The 19,544-nt window shown below is 42.0% G+C and overlaps 1 protein-coding gene across 1 annotated transcript in view; it reads right to left on the bottom strand.

Moving 5' to 3' along the window:
* Positions 1-19,544, bottom strand: part of LOC131936413 (metalloprotease TIKI1) — a 67,548-nt gene that overhangs the window by 40,622 nt on the left and 7,382 nt on the right. The window contains exon 3 of the mRNA XM_059293387.1: positions 2,208-2,421. Within this exon, the coding sequence (XP_059149370.1) occupies positions 2,208-2,421 (214 nt within the window). The remainder of the gene's footprint in view (positions 1-2,207; positions 2,422-19,544) is intronic.

Genomic DNA, 19,544 nt, shown 5'->3' with positions numbered 1-19,544 from the left:
GATATGAATATAAAATATAGGATGGGTGTGCGCATGCGCTAAGGAAAGGAAGCAGAGAGAGGTAGATAGAGCGCAAGGAGATGACGAAACTGAAGTCGTGGTTCTAGTAGTATAGCTGCTATATTATCTGATATCAATAAAAGACTGTAAAATCACCAATAATGTGGTTTTTATTTGCCTTTAGTTTGTGCCATGAACCCAGTCATACAAAAGGGCTGTGACAGGAAATAACAAAACGGACAAAGTCTCACCTAGGGAAATAACAAAACGGACAAATTCTCACCTAGGGAAATAACAAGTCGGACAAATTCTCACCTAGGAAAATAACAAGTCGGACAAATTCTCACATAGGGAAATAACAAGTCGGACAAATTCTCACCTAGGGAAATAACAAGTCGGACAAATTCTTACCTAGGAAAATAACAAAACGGACAAATTCTCACCTAGGAAAATAAAGACGGATAAATTTGAGAAATTTACAACTTAAAATAAAACATTTGACAAATTTTACCCGTTAAATGAAGAAGTCGGACACATTTTATCTTTAACTGAACAGGTCGGACAAATTTTACCCTTTAAATGAACAGGTCGGACAAATTTTCACAATAGGTCGCGCTAATGTAACCTAGATCAGAAACCACAGAAACAAATGACGTATTTCCGGAAGCCGCTCAGAGTCGTCTGCTCCAAACATTTTTTTTGCTACGGCTTCACCAGATTGTACGGCACCCAAACAACACATTGAGGGAGGGGTGGGGGTCTACATATATTTGATTCGCAGCTCTGTTCCTGTTCATGTTTTGTAAAATAATACATTTTTAATGCGCCGATGATGTGAACAGCACCTGGGGGAAGGTATTTATTTAAAAAGGTGGGCTAGAATTTCACTTTCTCTCGCCCGATATTTTCATTCTGGACCTCGGTGTTATGTTTCGTTTCTTTCTAAACAGCCCTCTCCTTCAACCAAGACCGGAAAATTTTCAACCGGAAGTATTTAGCCGGAAGTATTCTGTCCAACAATTTCCAAGATGTGATAACCATTTAAATGCTGTAAACGTCATTTCTCCCATCATCTTCTACATGACGTCACGTGAGAACATTTTTATTTTAATTGAACTCAGCGAAACACCATGGTCTTTCACGAAGGAGCGTGTGAAGGGGACTAGACTGGTAGAGCATTATTGCACGAGAGAATGCCATGATAAAATCACGAAAAAAGCCATGATTAAAGAAAAATACCATATGGTTTAAGCTCAAAACGAGTTAAAAAAGGTTTTGTTTGAAAAACATACAAAATAAAACAAAATTGAGCAGCTAAAGTAGTGTAGGTCTATGTAAGTCTATGTAGGTCTATGTAGGTCTATGTAGGTCTATGTAGGTCTATGTAGGTCTTTCTAGGTTTATGTAGGTCTAGATAGGTCTGTATAGTTCTAGATAGGTCTGTGTAGGTCTATGTATGTCTATGTAGGTCTACGTAGGTCTTTCTAGGTTTTTCTTGGTCTATGAAAAAACTTCTGACCTAAGGAACTATTACCGTGGGTGGCGTTAAATGCTTTTGATAATTACCCGACGACTAAACTATTACTTAATTATTAAATATTTAAAATCCTGAGACCTCTCCTCATTACATCCCCTCATTAAGTCGTGTCTTAATTATGTTAAGTTCACGTGAGTCACTGGACACACGAGCAAAATTAAAATGTCAAATTTCCTCTCTGTGGGTGTTTCTGGGGTCTCTCTCTCTCTCTCTCTTGTGGACTACACAGAAAGGATCTGTCTGGAGCTCTATAGAGAGGCGGACGGTTTCACGGCCCGCAGCTAGATATGCTTGTGTGCTAACAGTACCCCCAACCCCTCGGGGGTGAGACCACCGCTAAATCCACCTCCTTCAACCACCCACTCCTACACACACTTAGGGCCACATAAATCCCTACCACCACCCGTCCTTCCATCTCTTAGCTCAACCCCCTCCACACCCCTAAGATCAACCACCTATCCATCCCCAAAGAACCCTCCAGTCCCTCAACACCCCTAAGATAAACCACTCCCTCACCCCACATGAACACTATCTACACCCCTGACCAACCACCTCATTATTCCTAGGACCACCCCCCTCCACACCCCTAAGACCAACAACCCCTCTACTCCCTAACCACCCTTTCCTCCCTCTATACTATACTCCCTCTCGTGACCTTGACCCCACTCACCTTCAGGCAGCATCTGGCACTCTGCGAGAGCGGTTAGCGTGAAGGGGTTGGTCAGGTCCAGCTCGAAGACAGCGCTGTCGCTGTCCGTGAAGGCCAGCTTGCTGTTGTCCGGGATCCACTCCCACACGCGGTCGTAGGGCACGTGGATGGTGCCGAACAGGTAGGCGGGCGGGGTGCGCTGGATGGTCCACAGGAAGGAGTTCACGCCACGGTCCTGCAACATGGGGGGGGGGGGGATTGGTCAGTTGTAATCTAGTCAAGCATGAATTTACATAATTAAAAACAGTTGTAGTTCGTTCTTGATTGGGCAAAGGCTATGGAAGCGAATCCAAAAAGAAAAGCAGGCTGAAATCTGAGTCAACGGCGCATAACCAGTTGACATGTATCCTTAATTGTGTTGTAGGGGGATCTCTTCCAACACTAAAATTAAGAAGAAAAAGAAAAACAGTTCATGTAACTTAGTTTATGGTCACCCACGGGCCACTGTTTCGTGTAAGCCGCGCAGTAGTTTTAAACCTGCCGTGCAGTCACTTTGTTATATAGGTATATCCTTGTATTATTATTTCAGAGTGCTGCGCACACATAATACACGTTGCACAAGAGATTTTGCTCCTTGTGGGAATGTGGCCCACGTGTCAGTGCTAATGCCTAGACAGATAACCTTTGAAATAAAACTAGAGGTAAGACCACATTCAAAAAGTCACATGACAGGGGCCACCAACCAATAACAAGACAGACGAGTTTTGCTACAACAAGGTTTTAAGTTTACATCAATTCAAATCACGTGACAACCGGTCCATGACTAGACAACCCTTACCGGTACGTCCACACTCAACTTTGCACCCATCGACCCCCCCCCCCCCTTCCCCCCACGTATCACGTGTCAGCAGGTTCAGTTCCCTGCACGACATGGCCAACACGACGAATCCATTTCCTCGTCCGGTCATTGTTTTTACAGATGTGGCCGATAGTGACCACAATATTGGGCGACCTACCGCCCCTTTTATAAACATTTTTTTTAACTACAATTGCCCCAACATTTTGTTACGTCTAGCAGTTGATTACGTTACTTTATGGTTGAATGTTGTATTCAATTTCAGATTACTACTACACGTAAAAAAAAAAAAGCTATTAAATATTTCAAGTGCATGAAAATAATATACTGCATTAGATTTCATCTCGATCAAACCCATATTTATGTATTAAGAAGATTTAGCTTATCATAAACGTAAACTTGATAAATGGGTTTGTTTTGACGTGATGCCATTAAAATAAATTTGATTTTTTTTTCTGGAATTCTGTTTACTAATGGTGCGTACGGCTAGTATCTTCTTCAGAAAAAAATATAGAGTAGAAAAAAATCCTGGTTTAAATCGAGGCTACTGGTGTGTACCTTGGCAGCAGCATCAATCAACAAACACCGTACCATTGTGCTATCAACCTATGACCGATCTCCTACAAGATGATGCTATGCTACCTCAACAAAGCTACATTGGTGGCGAGATCGGGAATTCCCGAACAACACAGAAGGCGCGATCGGGAATTCCCGTCGATTAGTCCCGACCTAAGAGAGTCACCTCGCGAGGTCAACACCAAATGAGATCCCGCGAGATGTGGGACGAGAATAGAGTAGGTGTCAGCTGGAGGATGTTTGGGGATGAATCACTAGCGGCCGGGGGGTGTGGAGGTGTCCATATGAGGAGCCAGGGTGTGTGAAGGTGTCCATTCTAGTTGGACATCAATCCGTCACTACAGCCGTCTTTTCCTGTTGCTTGTCCGTTCCCATGTCGCCCGTGACAAGTGATCACGTGATAATCCCAGTGTACCCGCCCCCGCGGTTTTCCCTCTCCATGTAATTGTCAACATGCATTAGTAAAGACTCAGGTCAATTTCCCAAGTTAAAAGATCTTCATTAGAAAATTGCCGACCGGCGGCTATACTTGATCTTAACATCAACATACAATCTGACTTCTATTTTTTTTTCATCAACATACAATCGTAGTAGTAGTAGTATTAGTAGATTCCCATTTAGACCTAACGATATATTGGGCAGATGAAGTTGAGTTGATTTTGTTCTTGACCTCGGCATAGTGTGGTCAGCACTTTGCTCAGCCGCCTTTACTTTCCCCAACATAAGCCAGGTACCCATTAGAGCTGAGTGTACTCAGGGACGTGCTACAGATACTGATCGCGTATAGTGTGTGTATGTGTGTGTGTGGGGGGGGGGGGGGTTGGAACTAATCTACCTGGTCAGCAGGTAAGACAATAAGTTGATCACGTGCTGCGTTAGAGCAGGGAAATAGCGAGTCACGTGACACGGGTCAAGGTCACCAATTAACCCCTTGTGACAGACTCGGTTAACCTTAATCCCAGGGTTACCTGTAGGGGGGGGGGGGAAGAGAGATAACGTTAAGACGGCGGGAGACAGGTAACCTAGCCTAGCTGGAGCTAAATGTCTTACAGTAACAAGATTACAATGTAATGTTATCATTAAATTACAGAACAAAGATTCCAAAGTAAAGTTATTATTAAACTGCAGCTACAATGTGAAATGTAATTGTAAGGGGTTCTTCGAGAAATAGATTTCTTATATCCTACTTCTGACACCAAATGTTAGGGGGGTTTAAACCGAAGAGGTGATCTTATTCACTCATCCGTGCACCTTTGCGTGGTTACAAAGGGGTCTAATAAGACCTGAGCAAAACTAATTAAAATCTATACAACACCAATATTAAACTAAAAATAAAACATAGTAAACACACATAATATGTATTTATTTATCTTCATTTGACGTCACAAGGGTTTATATGTTAAAAGCAAAGACACAATACAAATTAGACCTGGCCAGTCTTTCATATTCAAGAAAACACCACTTGAATTTCTAATACAAGTCAAAAAGACAAAAATAATCAAACTTACATTTCGATGTGGAATTATTCACCGTAGTTACTGACATTAATTCATAGAAAACATATATAAGTGTGGATAGAAAACCTACATTTACACAACTCAGAATTTATACATATGAATGTCATTTCCTCTAGTCCTAACTTAAATACTTGCATTGCTTATGTAATCTCAGAATCACACTTGTCAAAGTTATTCTTCCTAGTCCTAATTTCACTTGTACTGCTATGTAATCTTAAAATCAAAAACGTAAATGTCATCGTCTCTAGTTCTAACTTTACTACTTGCACTTTTATGTAATCCCAGAATCACACGGGTAAATGTTATCATCACTAATTCTGATTCCACTAATCAAACACGGTTAAAGTTCATCTATGAATACTCATCAGTACTCACAACAATCTAGCTCGACACTCAAGCGGCAGGAAGTTTCCAGCCACTGAAATAAACATTGAGCCACTGGTACAAACGTTGGGCCACAAAGATAATGGCCACTGGTACAAACATTGGGCCACCAAGATAATGGCCACTGGAACGAAGAACATATCTACACGGCAGACGTTGGCCACTGGTACAACATCGGCCACATGTATAAACATCAGGTCACATATATAAATATCTGGAACGAAGCACATATGTACAGCAACAAAACATCGGCTGGGACCATAATCCAGCCTTAGTGGCCAGCCATAAGGCTGCCACCATTCGAGGCCTAGACCATCGTGTCTAGCCTCCGATACGTGTGTAGGAGAGAGAGAGGCCTCAACATAGTCGCCCTTCCTCATATATAGGTTAGTCTCACCCCCCTTATCATCTCCCTAGAGCTATAGAACCCGAGTTGGGCTCCGTCCCATCTCTCGACGTCCGAGATAACACCGGTCACTATGCACCCATGCGTTGAACACCCGATAACTGACCGCTATAGATCTTCCCGTTGTCTCAGGGCTAACGATCGTGTCATACACCGCTCGAGCTAACGCACGACCACGCGGTACTCCCGCCGCGTTTCACACCTGACAACTGACCACAACAGAGATCATGAGAAATGATTCTACCGGGACGTCCAGCGGCATGCCCGAACTCAACTTTAGACATAAATCACCGCGGGTGTCTTCCCAGCATTACGTGCCACTCATGCACCTGCATAGAGCTCGCAGCCCTTAACGACCAGAGTGAGCCGATAACATTTAATTAAATTTTAGATTTCCCCTGGCCTGCTCATCACCAATATCTTAAATTAACCCCTTGGGTTTCTGTAACTAGTACCAGTCACCTTAGCCCCTTTAATAAGCACCCAAGTTACCATTTTACTTAAAAATAAACAATATAGTACAAGCCAACATAATGTTATCATTGTATAACAGTAAGAAGATAACAATACAATGTTATCATTAAATTACAGTAACAAGATCACAATTTTATGTTATCGTTAAATTATACACATTTTTACGAGCGATGCTTTACGTTACATTTATTTTTCTTAAAATTGTGGCCAACAAAGCTAATTAACCCAAATGGTTAATGCTAGGATTAAGATGATAGTTATGTTTCAAGCTAAGATTAGCAGTAGACTTAGAAATAGGATAAGAGAACTTAATGCTTGAAATGTAATCAATCCTGTTTGGTAGCGCAGCCTGAACTGTCAAAATCCATTTACCGCTAACCCTTGTTACGCCCCTGCAAAGAATGTATTGAATTAACACCGAGTGACGTCTGACATGTCACAGGTAAACCGCCGCTGACAGCCCGCCTTGTGTGGGTTGTCAGCCATTGGTTGAGTTGAAGCACGTGATCTGTTTTGTCGTCACAAAATTCGTTGAACTCTTTTAGTCAATCTTGGAGGGATCAGTCAACCGTAGATGACGTCACGCTATTTTTGACGATTTTTACCTCCCCTTTCCCCACCAGATGACCCCCTCCTCCGCCTAAATGACGTCACACCTCAACCTACTACTCCCACCCCCACTAAAAAATAATTGAAGTTTCTGTTGTTTCAAACGTGTATTTCTTTCTAAAATAGTTTCTGGGCTCGGTCAACATTAAGTATCGCAATCAATTTATAACACAATTAAAAAAAACACATCCTTTTAAAAAACGCGGAATAACCGGCTTAAATATTCAGTTTCAAAGATTTCTTTTTCTTTTTAAAATGCAAAAGTGTGTCGTCACACTTTCTGAACCACCCCCTTCATCCCCTTCATCCCCTCGTTCCACATCTTCACAAAGTTAAGACCCCCACCTCCACCCCCAAACTCTCACCTAGGAGCGTGACGTCATTTATAGACGACCAATATTGAAGAAAAACAGGAAGAACAAACACAGCTATAAACCGGATCTAGTCACAAGGGGCAGGCCCAGGAACGTGTATAGCCAACATACACTGGGCCAGGAACATGTATAGCCAACATACACTGGGCCAGGAACATGTATAGCCAACATACACTGGGCCAGGAACATGTATAGCCAACACACACTGGGCCAGGAACGTGTATAGCCAACATACACTGGGCCAGGAACATGTATAGCCAACATACACTGGGCCAGGAACATGTATAGCCAACATACACTGGGCCAGGAACATGTACATCCAACAACGAGAGAAACCACGGTCTCAACCTACACCGTCACACTGGGCCGGGAACATGTATAGCCAACATACACTGGGCCAGGAACATGTATAGCCAACATACACTGGGCCAGGAACATGTATAGCCAACAAAGAGAGCGACCACGGCCTGAACCTCCATCGTCACACTGGGCCGGGAACATGTATAGCCAACATACACTGGGCCAGGAACATGTATAGCCAACAAAGAGAGCAACCACGGTCTGAACCTCCACCGTCACACTGGCTGTATCTGTTTCCTATGTCTGGAATTGTGGGAATGCCACTTGGCCAGATTTCAGAAAGTCTGACCAAAAAAAAATGTTTCCTTCATCTGGCGAGAAAAATTTCGAGTAAAGAAAAAAAAAATTCATCTAAGTTAAGACGAGAGAACCAATTAGTGTGCTCGTTGTCTCCCTCTATCCCAATGTTTACTAATAAAATGTCCGAATTTCCGTGTGGTGTATTCGCCAGAGATTAGCTTTGATAAGATACAAAGGGGGTGGCTGTCAGGGGCGGGTAACTCTCACTTACACCATGATAGTTACCAGAGAGTTAATTCAAGGGGAAGAGACGTGGTCATGTATCATTTGGGGGAGCAGAACCAATTAAAGTGGAGGGGCGGGATGGGGGCGGGCTTGTCACACGGGTGGTCTAGATACATACAGAGGGGGGTTTTGATCTAGAGGGGTCTTTATGCAGATGGCAGGGGGGGGGGTCATGATACTGAGACGAGTTTTATAACAGATAGGGCTAATATTAGTGGGGTCCATACAGAAGGGGTCTTGTTACAGGGGGGGTCTTGATGCTGAGAGGTTTGATTTATGTTCCATTTGAGCTGGGTTTTTTTCTTCGATCTATGACGCGTCGATCATAAATGGCGTCTCGCCATTCAATCGACATCCCCCCCCCCATCCCCCACTTTCAATATTTATTATCACGCATCGTCCAAAAAAAAAAACCCAGAATTAAAATGAAGTTACAGTGTCCCCTTCCCTCCCCTCTCTGTTGGCAGCGCTGTATGACTTGACACTATGTTAGAAAATTTTATGACTATTCCGCTGTTTTTCCTGTTCAAAATATTTTTTTAATTGATAGAAAACAAATTCTCAGCAAACAATATCAATATTAGTGAAGAAAACTTGGGTCAAAACAACTTGACACACAATCTCCAAGCACCCCCCCCCCCCACCCAGTGGCGTAGCCAGGATCGTCTTAAGGGGGGGTTGGTTCCAATTTTTACCCGGGGACAAACTTTCGATTTGCACCCCCCCTCAAACTTTCGATTTGCACCCCCCCCCTTATACTTTTTATATATACCGAGGGGTCTATGGGGGGGTTATGACCCCCCCCCCCCCTAATCCCCCTGCCTACGCCACTGCCCCCCCCTCCCACCTGGCCCTGTAGAAGACAGAACCACCCCACCATAACAAGCCAGGAAGGCCCGGCTAGACCGTTCACAGGCCGGCAGCCGAATATTTGGAGTGAAAACTTGGCTTTTAAAAGCCAACCATGAACTATTTATCTTAGCTCGGCCCGCGGCGCTAGCTCTGGTCGGGGCACGTGACCGTCACAATAACACACGTGACATTCCGGGCATCACGTGGTACACTGACATACGAGCCAGAGCCTATTGACATATGGGAGGAGATTATATGTGTAAACGTTGCCTCAGCAAGATCGTGGCGTCATCACACATCTCTGTTGCTTACGAAAATCCCGGCTACGCGTCGTTTCATGACGTCATAGGTACACCCAACGTACTCTCAAACCACTACTCAAATTTATTCCTTAAATAAAGCCTCAAATATATTCTTTATTAAATATTCATAGAAAGCTAAGATTTGACCAATCATTATGCAAATTGTATTAGTAAAAGCTGTTTGAACTGCAACAATCATCAAAAGCGACGACAATCACGTGAAACGTTTGATGTTTAAGTTGAGAGTATGAAATAACGACAATAATATCTTCCTCAAGTGTGAGTACTTGTTTACCCGAGTGGTCAGATACCGTGTTGTTGGCGCCCTAGGCGGCCCCGCCCTTCAACCCAGCCCCCCCCCCCCCCCGTGTGGGGGAGACCTGACACCTGGGACCGCCTTTGTCGTGTTCGCACCGCGGCCATTGCCCTGGAACCGACGCCCCGGCCTGCTAGTGAACACACAGCGTTGCCATGGCAACAAAGTATAAACTTGCGTCGGCTACCCCCGGCCTGGACATGTGGCTCAATAGGGACAAAGGGCAGAGGTCAATGCCGGAAGTACTCTGGGATTGACCGGTCAGCCGGTTGTTGTTTTTTTTCTACAGGAAACTTGAACAGAAGAAAGGTATGAGCTTTCTATGTATAGGTCAGTGGAGCGAAGTGGTTTAACTGTGGTAGCAACTAGCACTTTCTAGTTAACTGTTGGTAGCAACTAGCACTTTCAAGAAAACTATTGGTAGCAACTAGCACTTTCAAGAAAACTATTGGTAGCAACTAGCACTTCCTAAAAAACTATTGGTAGCAACTAGCACTTTCTAGTAAACTGTTGGTAGCAACTAGCACTTCCTAAAAAACTATTGGTAGCAACTAGTACTTTCTAAAAAACTATTGGTAGCAAATAGCACTTTCAAGAAAACCATTCGTAACATTTAGAAAACTATTGATACCAAACACCCATTTCAAGAAAACCATTTGTAACATTTAGAAAACTATTGATACCAAACACCCATTTCAAGAAAACCATTTGTAACATTTAGAAAACTATTGATACCAAACACCCATTTCAAGAAAACCATTCGTAACATTTAGAAAACTATTAATACCAAACACCCACTTCAAGAAAACCATTCGTAACATTTAGAAAACTTTTGATTCCAAACACCCATTGGAAGAAAACCATTTGTAACATTTAGAAAACTATTGATACCAAACACCCATTTCAAGAAAACCATTTGTAACATTTAGAAAACTTTTGATTCCAAACACCCATTGGAAGAAAACCATTTGTAACATTTAGAAAACTATTGATACCAAACACCCATTTCAAGAAAACCATTTGTAACATTTAGAAAACTATTGATACCAAACACCCATTTCAAGAAAACCATTTGTAACATTTAGAAAACTATTGATACCAAACACCCATTTCAAGAAAACCATTCGTAACATTTAGAAAACTATTGATACCAAACACCCATTTCAAGAAAACCATTCGTTACATTTAGAAAAATATTTGATACCAAACATCAATTTCAAGAAAACGAATGGTAACAAATAGCTAACATGGCACCAAACAGCGTTGTCTAGAGGCTATCGATCGAATAAACAGCCGATTTATCTATACAATTTCTCAGGTCTGATTAGCTGGCTAAAAGTTTTTATTTTTAAAATGTGTCTGTCCCCGCCCATGTTTGATCTAATTTTGATATTTAAAATCAATAAATCTACCCCAACACCTCCGTCACAACAAGGTCATCAAAAGTCCCCTCCCCTCCCGTACACAGACCCCCCCCCCACCATGGAGGAAGATAAGGAAGTTCAATTTGTGATCCTTCAAACACTATGGCAATACCCCCTCCCGTAACCTATGTATCTAGGTGATAGCTCGCCCCTCCCCCCACCATACCAACGTATCTGGGTGACAGCCCCCCTCCCCCAATCATACCCCATGTATCTGTGTGACATCTACCCCCCCTCATACCGCGCGTATCTGGGTGACAGTTACCCCCACCCCACGTACCCCACGTATCTGGGTGACACCCCCCCCCAACCCTTACAATCATCTAACGTGTCGCCCGAGTGTCTCCATAGATATGGATACATGGACAGGGCTGGGGCCCCTGACTTCACGGCGCTGTTGTAGGAAATCTCTAAATTGGTTTTTGTAAGGAGATAAAATAAGCCTCCAGCTCAAGTCGTTGGGGGGGGGGGGGGGAAGGGGAGGTGTAAAGTCTAATTTGTGGTCAATTGTTAAAGGTGGTGGGGGGGGGGGGGGTGGAAGGCTGATACAGGCGGGTTTTGGATTTTCGAGCGCAAGTGGAAATTCGTGCCTTAAAATTGTAGTGATACTGGTATTGCTAGTTAGGAAAATTAGTGCACATTTGGCGGTTGTAAAAAGCGGTGCACATTTTGGTGGTTGTAAAAAGTGGTGCACATTTTGGTGGTTGTAAAAAGTGGTGCACATTCTGGTGGTTGTAAAAAGTGGTGCACAATTTGGTGGTTGTAAAAATTGGTGCACAATTTGATGGTTGTAAAAACTGGTGCACATTTTGCCGACATTAAAAAATTTTAAAAACATTTTGCTGGCAGTAAAAATAACTACTGCAAATTTTGTTTGCTAGTAGTTGACACTGTACACAGTCGCGAAATAAAATAAAAACTGGAACATTTTATAAAATTATGGCAGTAATCCTAAATTAATCCCGCTAATTAGTATATTTAGACAAGTACAAAGTAAACGAAAACCTTGTTAGCAGCCCTTATGCTAAGAAGATCAGGGGGTAGGGGTGAGGAGAGGCTACGGGAAAAATGGCGGGAGAGGTGGCGGGAGGTGGTGGGAGAGGTGGTGGGAGAGGTGACGAGAGAGGTGGTGGGAGAGGTGGTGGGAGAGGTGGTGGGAGAGGTGGTGGGAGAGGTGGTGGGAGAGGTGGTGGGAGAGGTGGTGGGAGAGGTGGTTGGAGAGGCTACGGGAGAGGCGACGGGAGAGGTGGCGGGAGAGGTGGCGGGAGAGGTAGCGGGAGAGGTGGCGGGAGAGGTGGCGGGAGAGGTGATGGGAGAGCTGGTGGGAGAGGTGGTGGGAGAGGTGGTGGGAGAGGTGGTGGGAGAGGTGGTGGGAGAGGTAAGGGGAGAGGTGGTGGGAGAGGTGGTGGGAGAGGTAGTGGGAGAGGTGACGGGAGAGATGATGGGAGAGGTGACGGGAGAGGTGACGGGAGAGGTGGTGGGAGAGGTGGTGGGAGAGGTAACGGGAGAGGTGGCGGGAGAGGTAACGGGAGAGGTGGTGGAAGAGATGGCGGGAGAGGTGGCGGGAGAGGTGGTGGGAGAGGTAAGGGGAGAGGTGGTGGGAGAGATGGCGGGAGAGGTGGCGGGAGAGGTGGTGGGAGAGGTGGTGGGAGAGGTGGTGAGAGAGTCTAATGAGACGCGATTGATGTGGGTCTACAGGTGAACAATGCCGTCACACGGTTAAAAGCACGCGCTGATTAATTATGATTGATGAGATTTACGGCCAACTAGACAAAGAAAACTTGATGTGCCAGAATTGCAGGTAAACACGCAGGATTCTGGAACCGTTTGATTGAAACACCTGACTGCTCATCACGTGCATCGCTGCCGTCTGCCGATGCTACAGGTAAGTAAACACAAATGTTGGTTTACATTTAAAATGTTGGTTTACATTTAAAATGTATACCATTGCAAAAATGGTTCAGAACGGTGGAAAGTTTTCAGATAATGTAACGGCGCAGTTTGAAGTGGAAAATGTATTTTGATTCGGGAAAATTTTATTTCTGTTTGCAGTACTTTGATGTGTCAAACATCGTCTTAAAGTGTGAGCTGGCGGATCAAATAGAGCAAGTCAAGCCCTGGTCTAGATGTCTGCGATGAGGAACATCTTGGAGTTCTGGCTCTGCGGGAACATAGTCAGGAATTGAAGGGAACATGGTCGAGACTTCTTAGGAACATAGTCGATACTTCTAGGGAACAAAGTCGATACTTCTAGGGAACAGAATCGATACTTATAGAGAACAAAGTCGATACTTCTAAAGAACAGAATCAATACCTATAGGGAACAAAGTCGATACTTCTATGGAATAGCCGTAAAATTAGGTGAAGATGATTATCTCTGATATTGGTATAGTTAAATAAAATTAATTATCATGAAACTAATTGAATTAATTAAAAAAGTCACACGAGATAGACTGTTGTTCAGACTTCAAATGAGCGGGAAACTAAAAGTACACGTTTGCTAACTAAAATATTTTCACTTCTTCAAATACACGTTTTAGAAAAATACACGTTTTAGAAAATACACGCTTTAGAAAAAAATTATAAAGCAACCAAAACGATTTATTTTAGCGTACCACTTTTAAAAACTGAACAAATTCACCTACATAATCCCCCCCCCCCCTCTCCGTCGTGTGAAATGAAGCCAACGAGAAAGTGAAGCAGACGATTTGACCCGCCATCAACTATCATCATTCCCAGCTTGTCGTCTGCGAGAACCCGCGCTAGATCCGCAGAAATGGACGCCTGTATCATCTTCGGAGCAGAGTGTAAACATGGCGGCAAACAGCGAAAACGAGGCTGTGAGAAGCTCAATATTTGAGGAGACTAAAATCTCCATTGTCCTTATGGGGGCCTCTAGACGGGACTGGGGTAGGCGGGGGAACTCGGTTTAAGGGGAGCGAAGCGGGATGGTTTGTACTAGAAGGATAGGGTTAAAGAAAGACAACCCATTCCTAGGTCTCAACTTATTTGAAGAACTAAAAACGACTTTGTACTTCCCTATTTACTTTGATTCATGAAAAAAAAATACCACAAGCGACATAAAGAAACGTTTAGTAATGAATCCTAAAGCCCCCCCCCCCACTCCGCATCACTTACTACATAGACTTCATCAGTAACTTTATTTTTAAATCCTTTCTAACCAAGTAACCGCATCAGACGAGTAAATATTGGATTGGAAATAACTCTGATTTCATTTTTTTAAACAACTAAACTTTATTTTGTTAGCTTGCCAGATTTCTACAGATTCGTAAGCTTGGATTAAATAATCATTTCCAACGCGGCAACTACTTTTTATTTTATTTGGACAAACGTTTTCATCTGAAATTTAAAAAGAACAATCTTTACAGTGGGGTTAGCTAATAATTGAATGTTGATGTAGGTAGAAGAAAGAAAAATGCTACGTTTTTGAAAAACTGAACGTTATTAAAATTTGATACTAAAATGTGTGTATCTTTTAATAAAAAATTATAATTTGGAAAAAGTTTTTATAATTGAACTGAACATTTGCAATAATATCGGGAGCTTATGAAATTCCATGAACGGCGTAATGTAATTTTTTAAAACAGATATTCTATGTGTCTTGAGAAACGTGTCTCATTTGTTGATCTGGGTCAAGGACGGACAGAAAGAAGAAGAAAACAGCGGCACACAATTTTGACACATTAAAAAAAAATGTCAAGATTTATTTTATGCCGAAAAAAAATCACGATACTATTGTTTGAACGTAGTACAAAATATCGTAAAAAATTAACGGGACTTTTACTCAGCTTTTCCTGGGGAAATTACATTTTAACCTGAAACATATCTGGCAATTTTTTCCATGCACTCTGGCGTTTTCCCACTTTGTCCATGAATTATGGCGTTTTCCCACTTTACCCATGAATTATGGCGTTTCCCCACTTTACCCATGCACTCTGGCGTTTTCCCACTTTACCCATGAATTATGGCGTTTTCCCACTTTTCCCATGAATTATGGCGTTTTCCCACTTTACCCATGAATTATGGCGTTTTCCCACTTTGCCAATTGTTCAACTCCCTCTTACTTGGTTTGAATTTAAAATAAACCGGGAGTGATCTCCCCTAAACTTTCTCGAATATTCTTATATAAAACAACAGGGGATGGGAACTCGGGCTATAGACATGATTTTTAATCCATTTTAAATACTTAAAGTTTTAAAAATAGAATAAAGTCTCGTAGACAAAAGAGTTGCACTCCAAGTGAACGCTAAATAAAAAAGTGCATAATAGTGCGCAATATTATTAATACTTTAAAAATTTACATTACTACTTCCGGTCAACGGAAATTACTCAAAATTTAACAGAAGGTAGAGAATTAGATCTTTTACTTACATGTGAAATTTCATTTATCTATCTGAAATAGTACTCAAGTTATAGGCTTTTGAAAAATTCAAAGTAGAAAAAGTACCACTTCCGGTTGTCGGAAATCGCTCAAAAGTTGATACGGATCTACGATTTTGATATAATACTTATATATGAAATTTCATCAACCTAGCTGTAACGGTACTCAAGTTATCGTGTTTACACACGGACAGACACACAGACACACAGACACACACACACACAGACATACGGACAAGATTGCAAAATTATGTTTTTCCGTATCAGTGAGGTGTAAAACGTCGAGATTTGTAAAAATCTCGATTTTTTTTTTTGCACGATTACAATACTTTCTCTATACTACGTATATACGAGAAAGTAAAAACAAACAACTGAAAAAACTTTAAAAAAAAAATTACTTGCAGGATTATTTGTAATCGTATGCTTTGATATTTTCGTTGGATTCTATTTTTAATCTTTGTGTTAATATCAGTATTATCAGTTCTAACGTATGGTATGGGCCAACAGTTAAAATAATGTTCAAACATTAGACGAAAAAGACAACACTTTTATACAACACAAAGATGAAAGATTTGGAGATCTCGCCAAGTCTCACCTGAATATCTCACTCAACGAGATGTGTAAAGGGATACCAGACAAGGGTTCAACCAAATGCTTGTAGCTAAGACAAAACAAGTGGCATGATATGAGAGATGTGCTAAACAGTCATGTTTTATTTTGTACTGCTCTTATATGCACGTGACCTAGTGTTTTGTAGGAGCACGTGACCCTTTGTTTTGTTTTGTCTAGTGTTCATATGGTTTCTATTGTTTCCCTGATTAATTGAGTGTCGAGTTCAGCTTAATTAAGCAGAACTGTTAATCATGTTTGCTTAAAGAGGCGAACTGGAGGAAAAAAAAACAAGATATAAAAATAATAAGCGTGTGTGGGTGGGTGGGGGGGGGTGGGGCTTCTGAAAATGTGGAGCATTCGTTTGTGAACAAGATTTTCTAACATGTCATACAACCCACCCCCACCCCTTCTCGGACTCCCTTGACTCTCCAAAATTTCCTGGGTGAGTACATATTTCCATACTGGTCTCATACCAATACCCTGCGTCCACCTCAACAACCAACACCAGACAACCCTACATCATCAACCCATCAACCCACACATACACACCACAACAACCCATCTGACCCACCCACACACCACAACAACCCACCTGTCACACACGTACCGCACAAACCCACCCCATCGACCCACCGGGTCCAATGAAACCCACCTTGCACCCTAAACCCAACGACCCCAGACACTAGACACCACTACCCCCCCCCACAGCAGATCTAGATCTACCACACACATTAGTCTACAATGCAGACAGACACAGATCCACATCTAGATCTACCACACACATTAGTCCACAATGCAGACAGACACAGATCTACTGCTAGATCTAGACCAGACATTAGCCATCAATAGCCGATAAAACCACCGTTACCCACAATGCACCTGCACCGTTTATTGGTGTGTTATTTAGACAGGCCAAAATGAAAGCATTCTTCTCAGGTTGATATCTGCTACATGGAGTTACGTAGTTTAATGTCTTCCTTGCAGGTGTTTCTAGATGTGTAGGCCTCTACAGGTGTCTATATGTAGGTGATTTAGGTTTGTAAAGGTGAGCTTGGTGTTTTAAGTTTCTACATGTATTCATACTTTGGGTGTTTTAAATTGCTACAGGTGTTTTACATGCTGGGTGTTTTTACTGTTTTAGAATTTTAAGGTGTTTACGTATTTTGTGATTTAGGCATCCAGGCTCGATTGTATATGTGTTGTAGAAAATATTACCGGAGTTACAAAAATAAATAACAACAACAGAATTTTGTGATGTAATAAGTCATACAGCAAGTCACACAAAAAGTCATACAGCAAGTCATACAGCAAGTCATACAGCAAGTCATACAGCAAGTCATACAGCAAGTCATACAACAAGTCAAGTCATACAGCAAGTCATACAGCAAGTCATACAGCAAGTCAAGTCATACAGCAAGTCAAGTCATACAGCAAATCAAGTCATACAACAAGTCATACAGCAAGTCATACAGCAAGTCATACAGCAAGTCATACAGCAAGTCGCACAGCAAGTCATACAGCAAGTCGTACAGCAAGTCATACAGCAAGTCATACAGCAAGTCATACAGCAAGTCATACAACAAGTCAAGTCATACAGCAAGTTAAGTCATACAGCAAGTCATACAGCAAGTCAAGTCATACAGCAAATCATACAGCAAGTCATACAACAAGTCATACAGCAAGTCATACAGCAAGTCAAGTCATACAGCAAGTCATACAGCAAGTCAAGTCATACAGCAAGTCATACAGCAAGTCAAGTCATACAGCAAGTCATACAGCAAGTCAAGTCATACAGCAAGTCATACAGCAAGTCAAGTCATACAGCAAGTCATACAGCAAGTCAAGTCATACAGCAAGTCATACAACAAGTCAAGTCATACAACAAGTCATACAGCAAGTCAAGTCATACAGCAAGTCAAGTCATACAGCAATTCATACAGCAAGTCAAGTCATACAGCAAGTCATACAGCAAGTCAAGTCATACAGCAAGTCATACAGCAAGTCAAGTCATACAGCAAGTCATACAGCAAGTCAAGTCATACGACAAGTCACACACCAAACCATACACCAAACTCCACAGTACAGTCTCGACCTAGGATTTAAACTGCACCCAATGACCCGCCCTAAGACACGAACGAACAGACGACTCTATTGTCGTCTGCGGATGTCGCCGGGAGATTTACAGCAGTTGGGCGTGTCAACCTGCCGGACACGGGGCAGATCAGGTAACAGCTGCCCCGGGCACCGTGAGGGCAGTGGTGTAGCGGATAGCACCGGATAGATATTTGGAATAAATCTTAGTCTGTCTCATGTCTAGAAATTTTGACACACTTGAGTTCAACGGCAAAGATTAAGGATCTTTTAAATTTCTTTCTTCGTCTCGTTCAGAACTATGATCTTTTCATTTTTTTAAATACGTCTGTCTTGTCTTAAATAAATCTTGGTCTAGTCTAAGTTTTAGGTTAGATATCAGAAGATCATTGAGCCTGGCAATGTGAAGATCTAAAGATCATTGACCCTGACGATGTGAAGATCTCAAGATAATTGAGTCTAGCGATGTTTTATTGTCAAAGATTCCGGTTATTTTGTATCCTCTGAATGAACTTATAACATACACTTTCTCCAACATATACTTTTTCCAACATACACTTTCTTGAATAAAACATAAATAAAACACGTGTCTTAACATCCTGTCTTAAAAACTTGAACATATTACCTGATGTATAACATTAAGAAAATTGAGACGAAAAAAATATACATTTATGCCACATAATACGAAATGCATATTTTAAGCGGAATAAATTTCGCATAATTTAAAGCCACACAGAGGAAAAAAAATTCGATGAGATTTTTGTGAGGGCGAGATTATGGGGCTCATGGTGTATTATATGGGGGAGGGGGTGGGGGGTGGTCATATCTACATTATGTCGCAGGGGGAGGGGTATAGACAACATTTGGGTAGAAGTCTGGTGCGCCTCTGTTCATGAATACAAGCCAACAATTTTGTTCAGTTCAAATTTTCTCGTTGAAATAAGAACGGCTGGGAAGTTTTGCATTTAAAAAAACTTTTTTTTACAGTATCAAGTGTCAAGTTTTTTTTTAAAAGTTTTAATGTATGAAGTATCACATTTAGAGATAATTTTAACACTGCTTCATAATAATTTTTTGAACAGAAGTTAAGAAATGAGAAATTATAAAGATGCTGTTTGCTAAAAACGTATGTCGACCCTTGACCAGGGACTAAGCCACAGGAAACTAACAGTCTCAGATGACATCGTGATGTTCATCTATAATCACATCATGATGTCCACTTCATATCACATCGTGATGTCCACCTTAGGTCAGATGTAAACAAAGCCACTTAACAACT

This window comes from Physella acuta, unplaced genomic scaffold, assembly GCF_028476545.2.
Source record: "Physella acuta isolate Inbredline_101_S28 unplaced genomic scaffold, ASM2847654v3 ptg000178l, whole genome shotgun sequence".
Taxonomy (NCBI): domain Eukaryota; kingdom Metazoa; phylum Mollusca; class Gastropoda; family Physidae; genus Physella; species Physella acuta.
The sequence above is the reverse complement of the archived record's forward strand: the minus strand, read 5'-3'. Positions and strand labels throughout refer to the sequence as shown.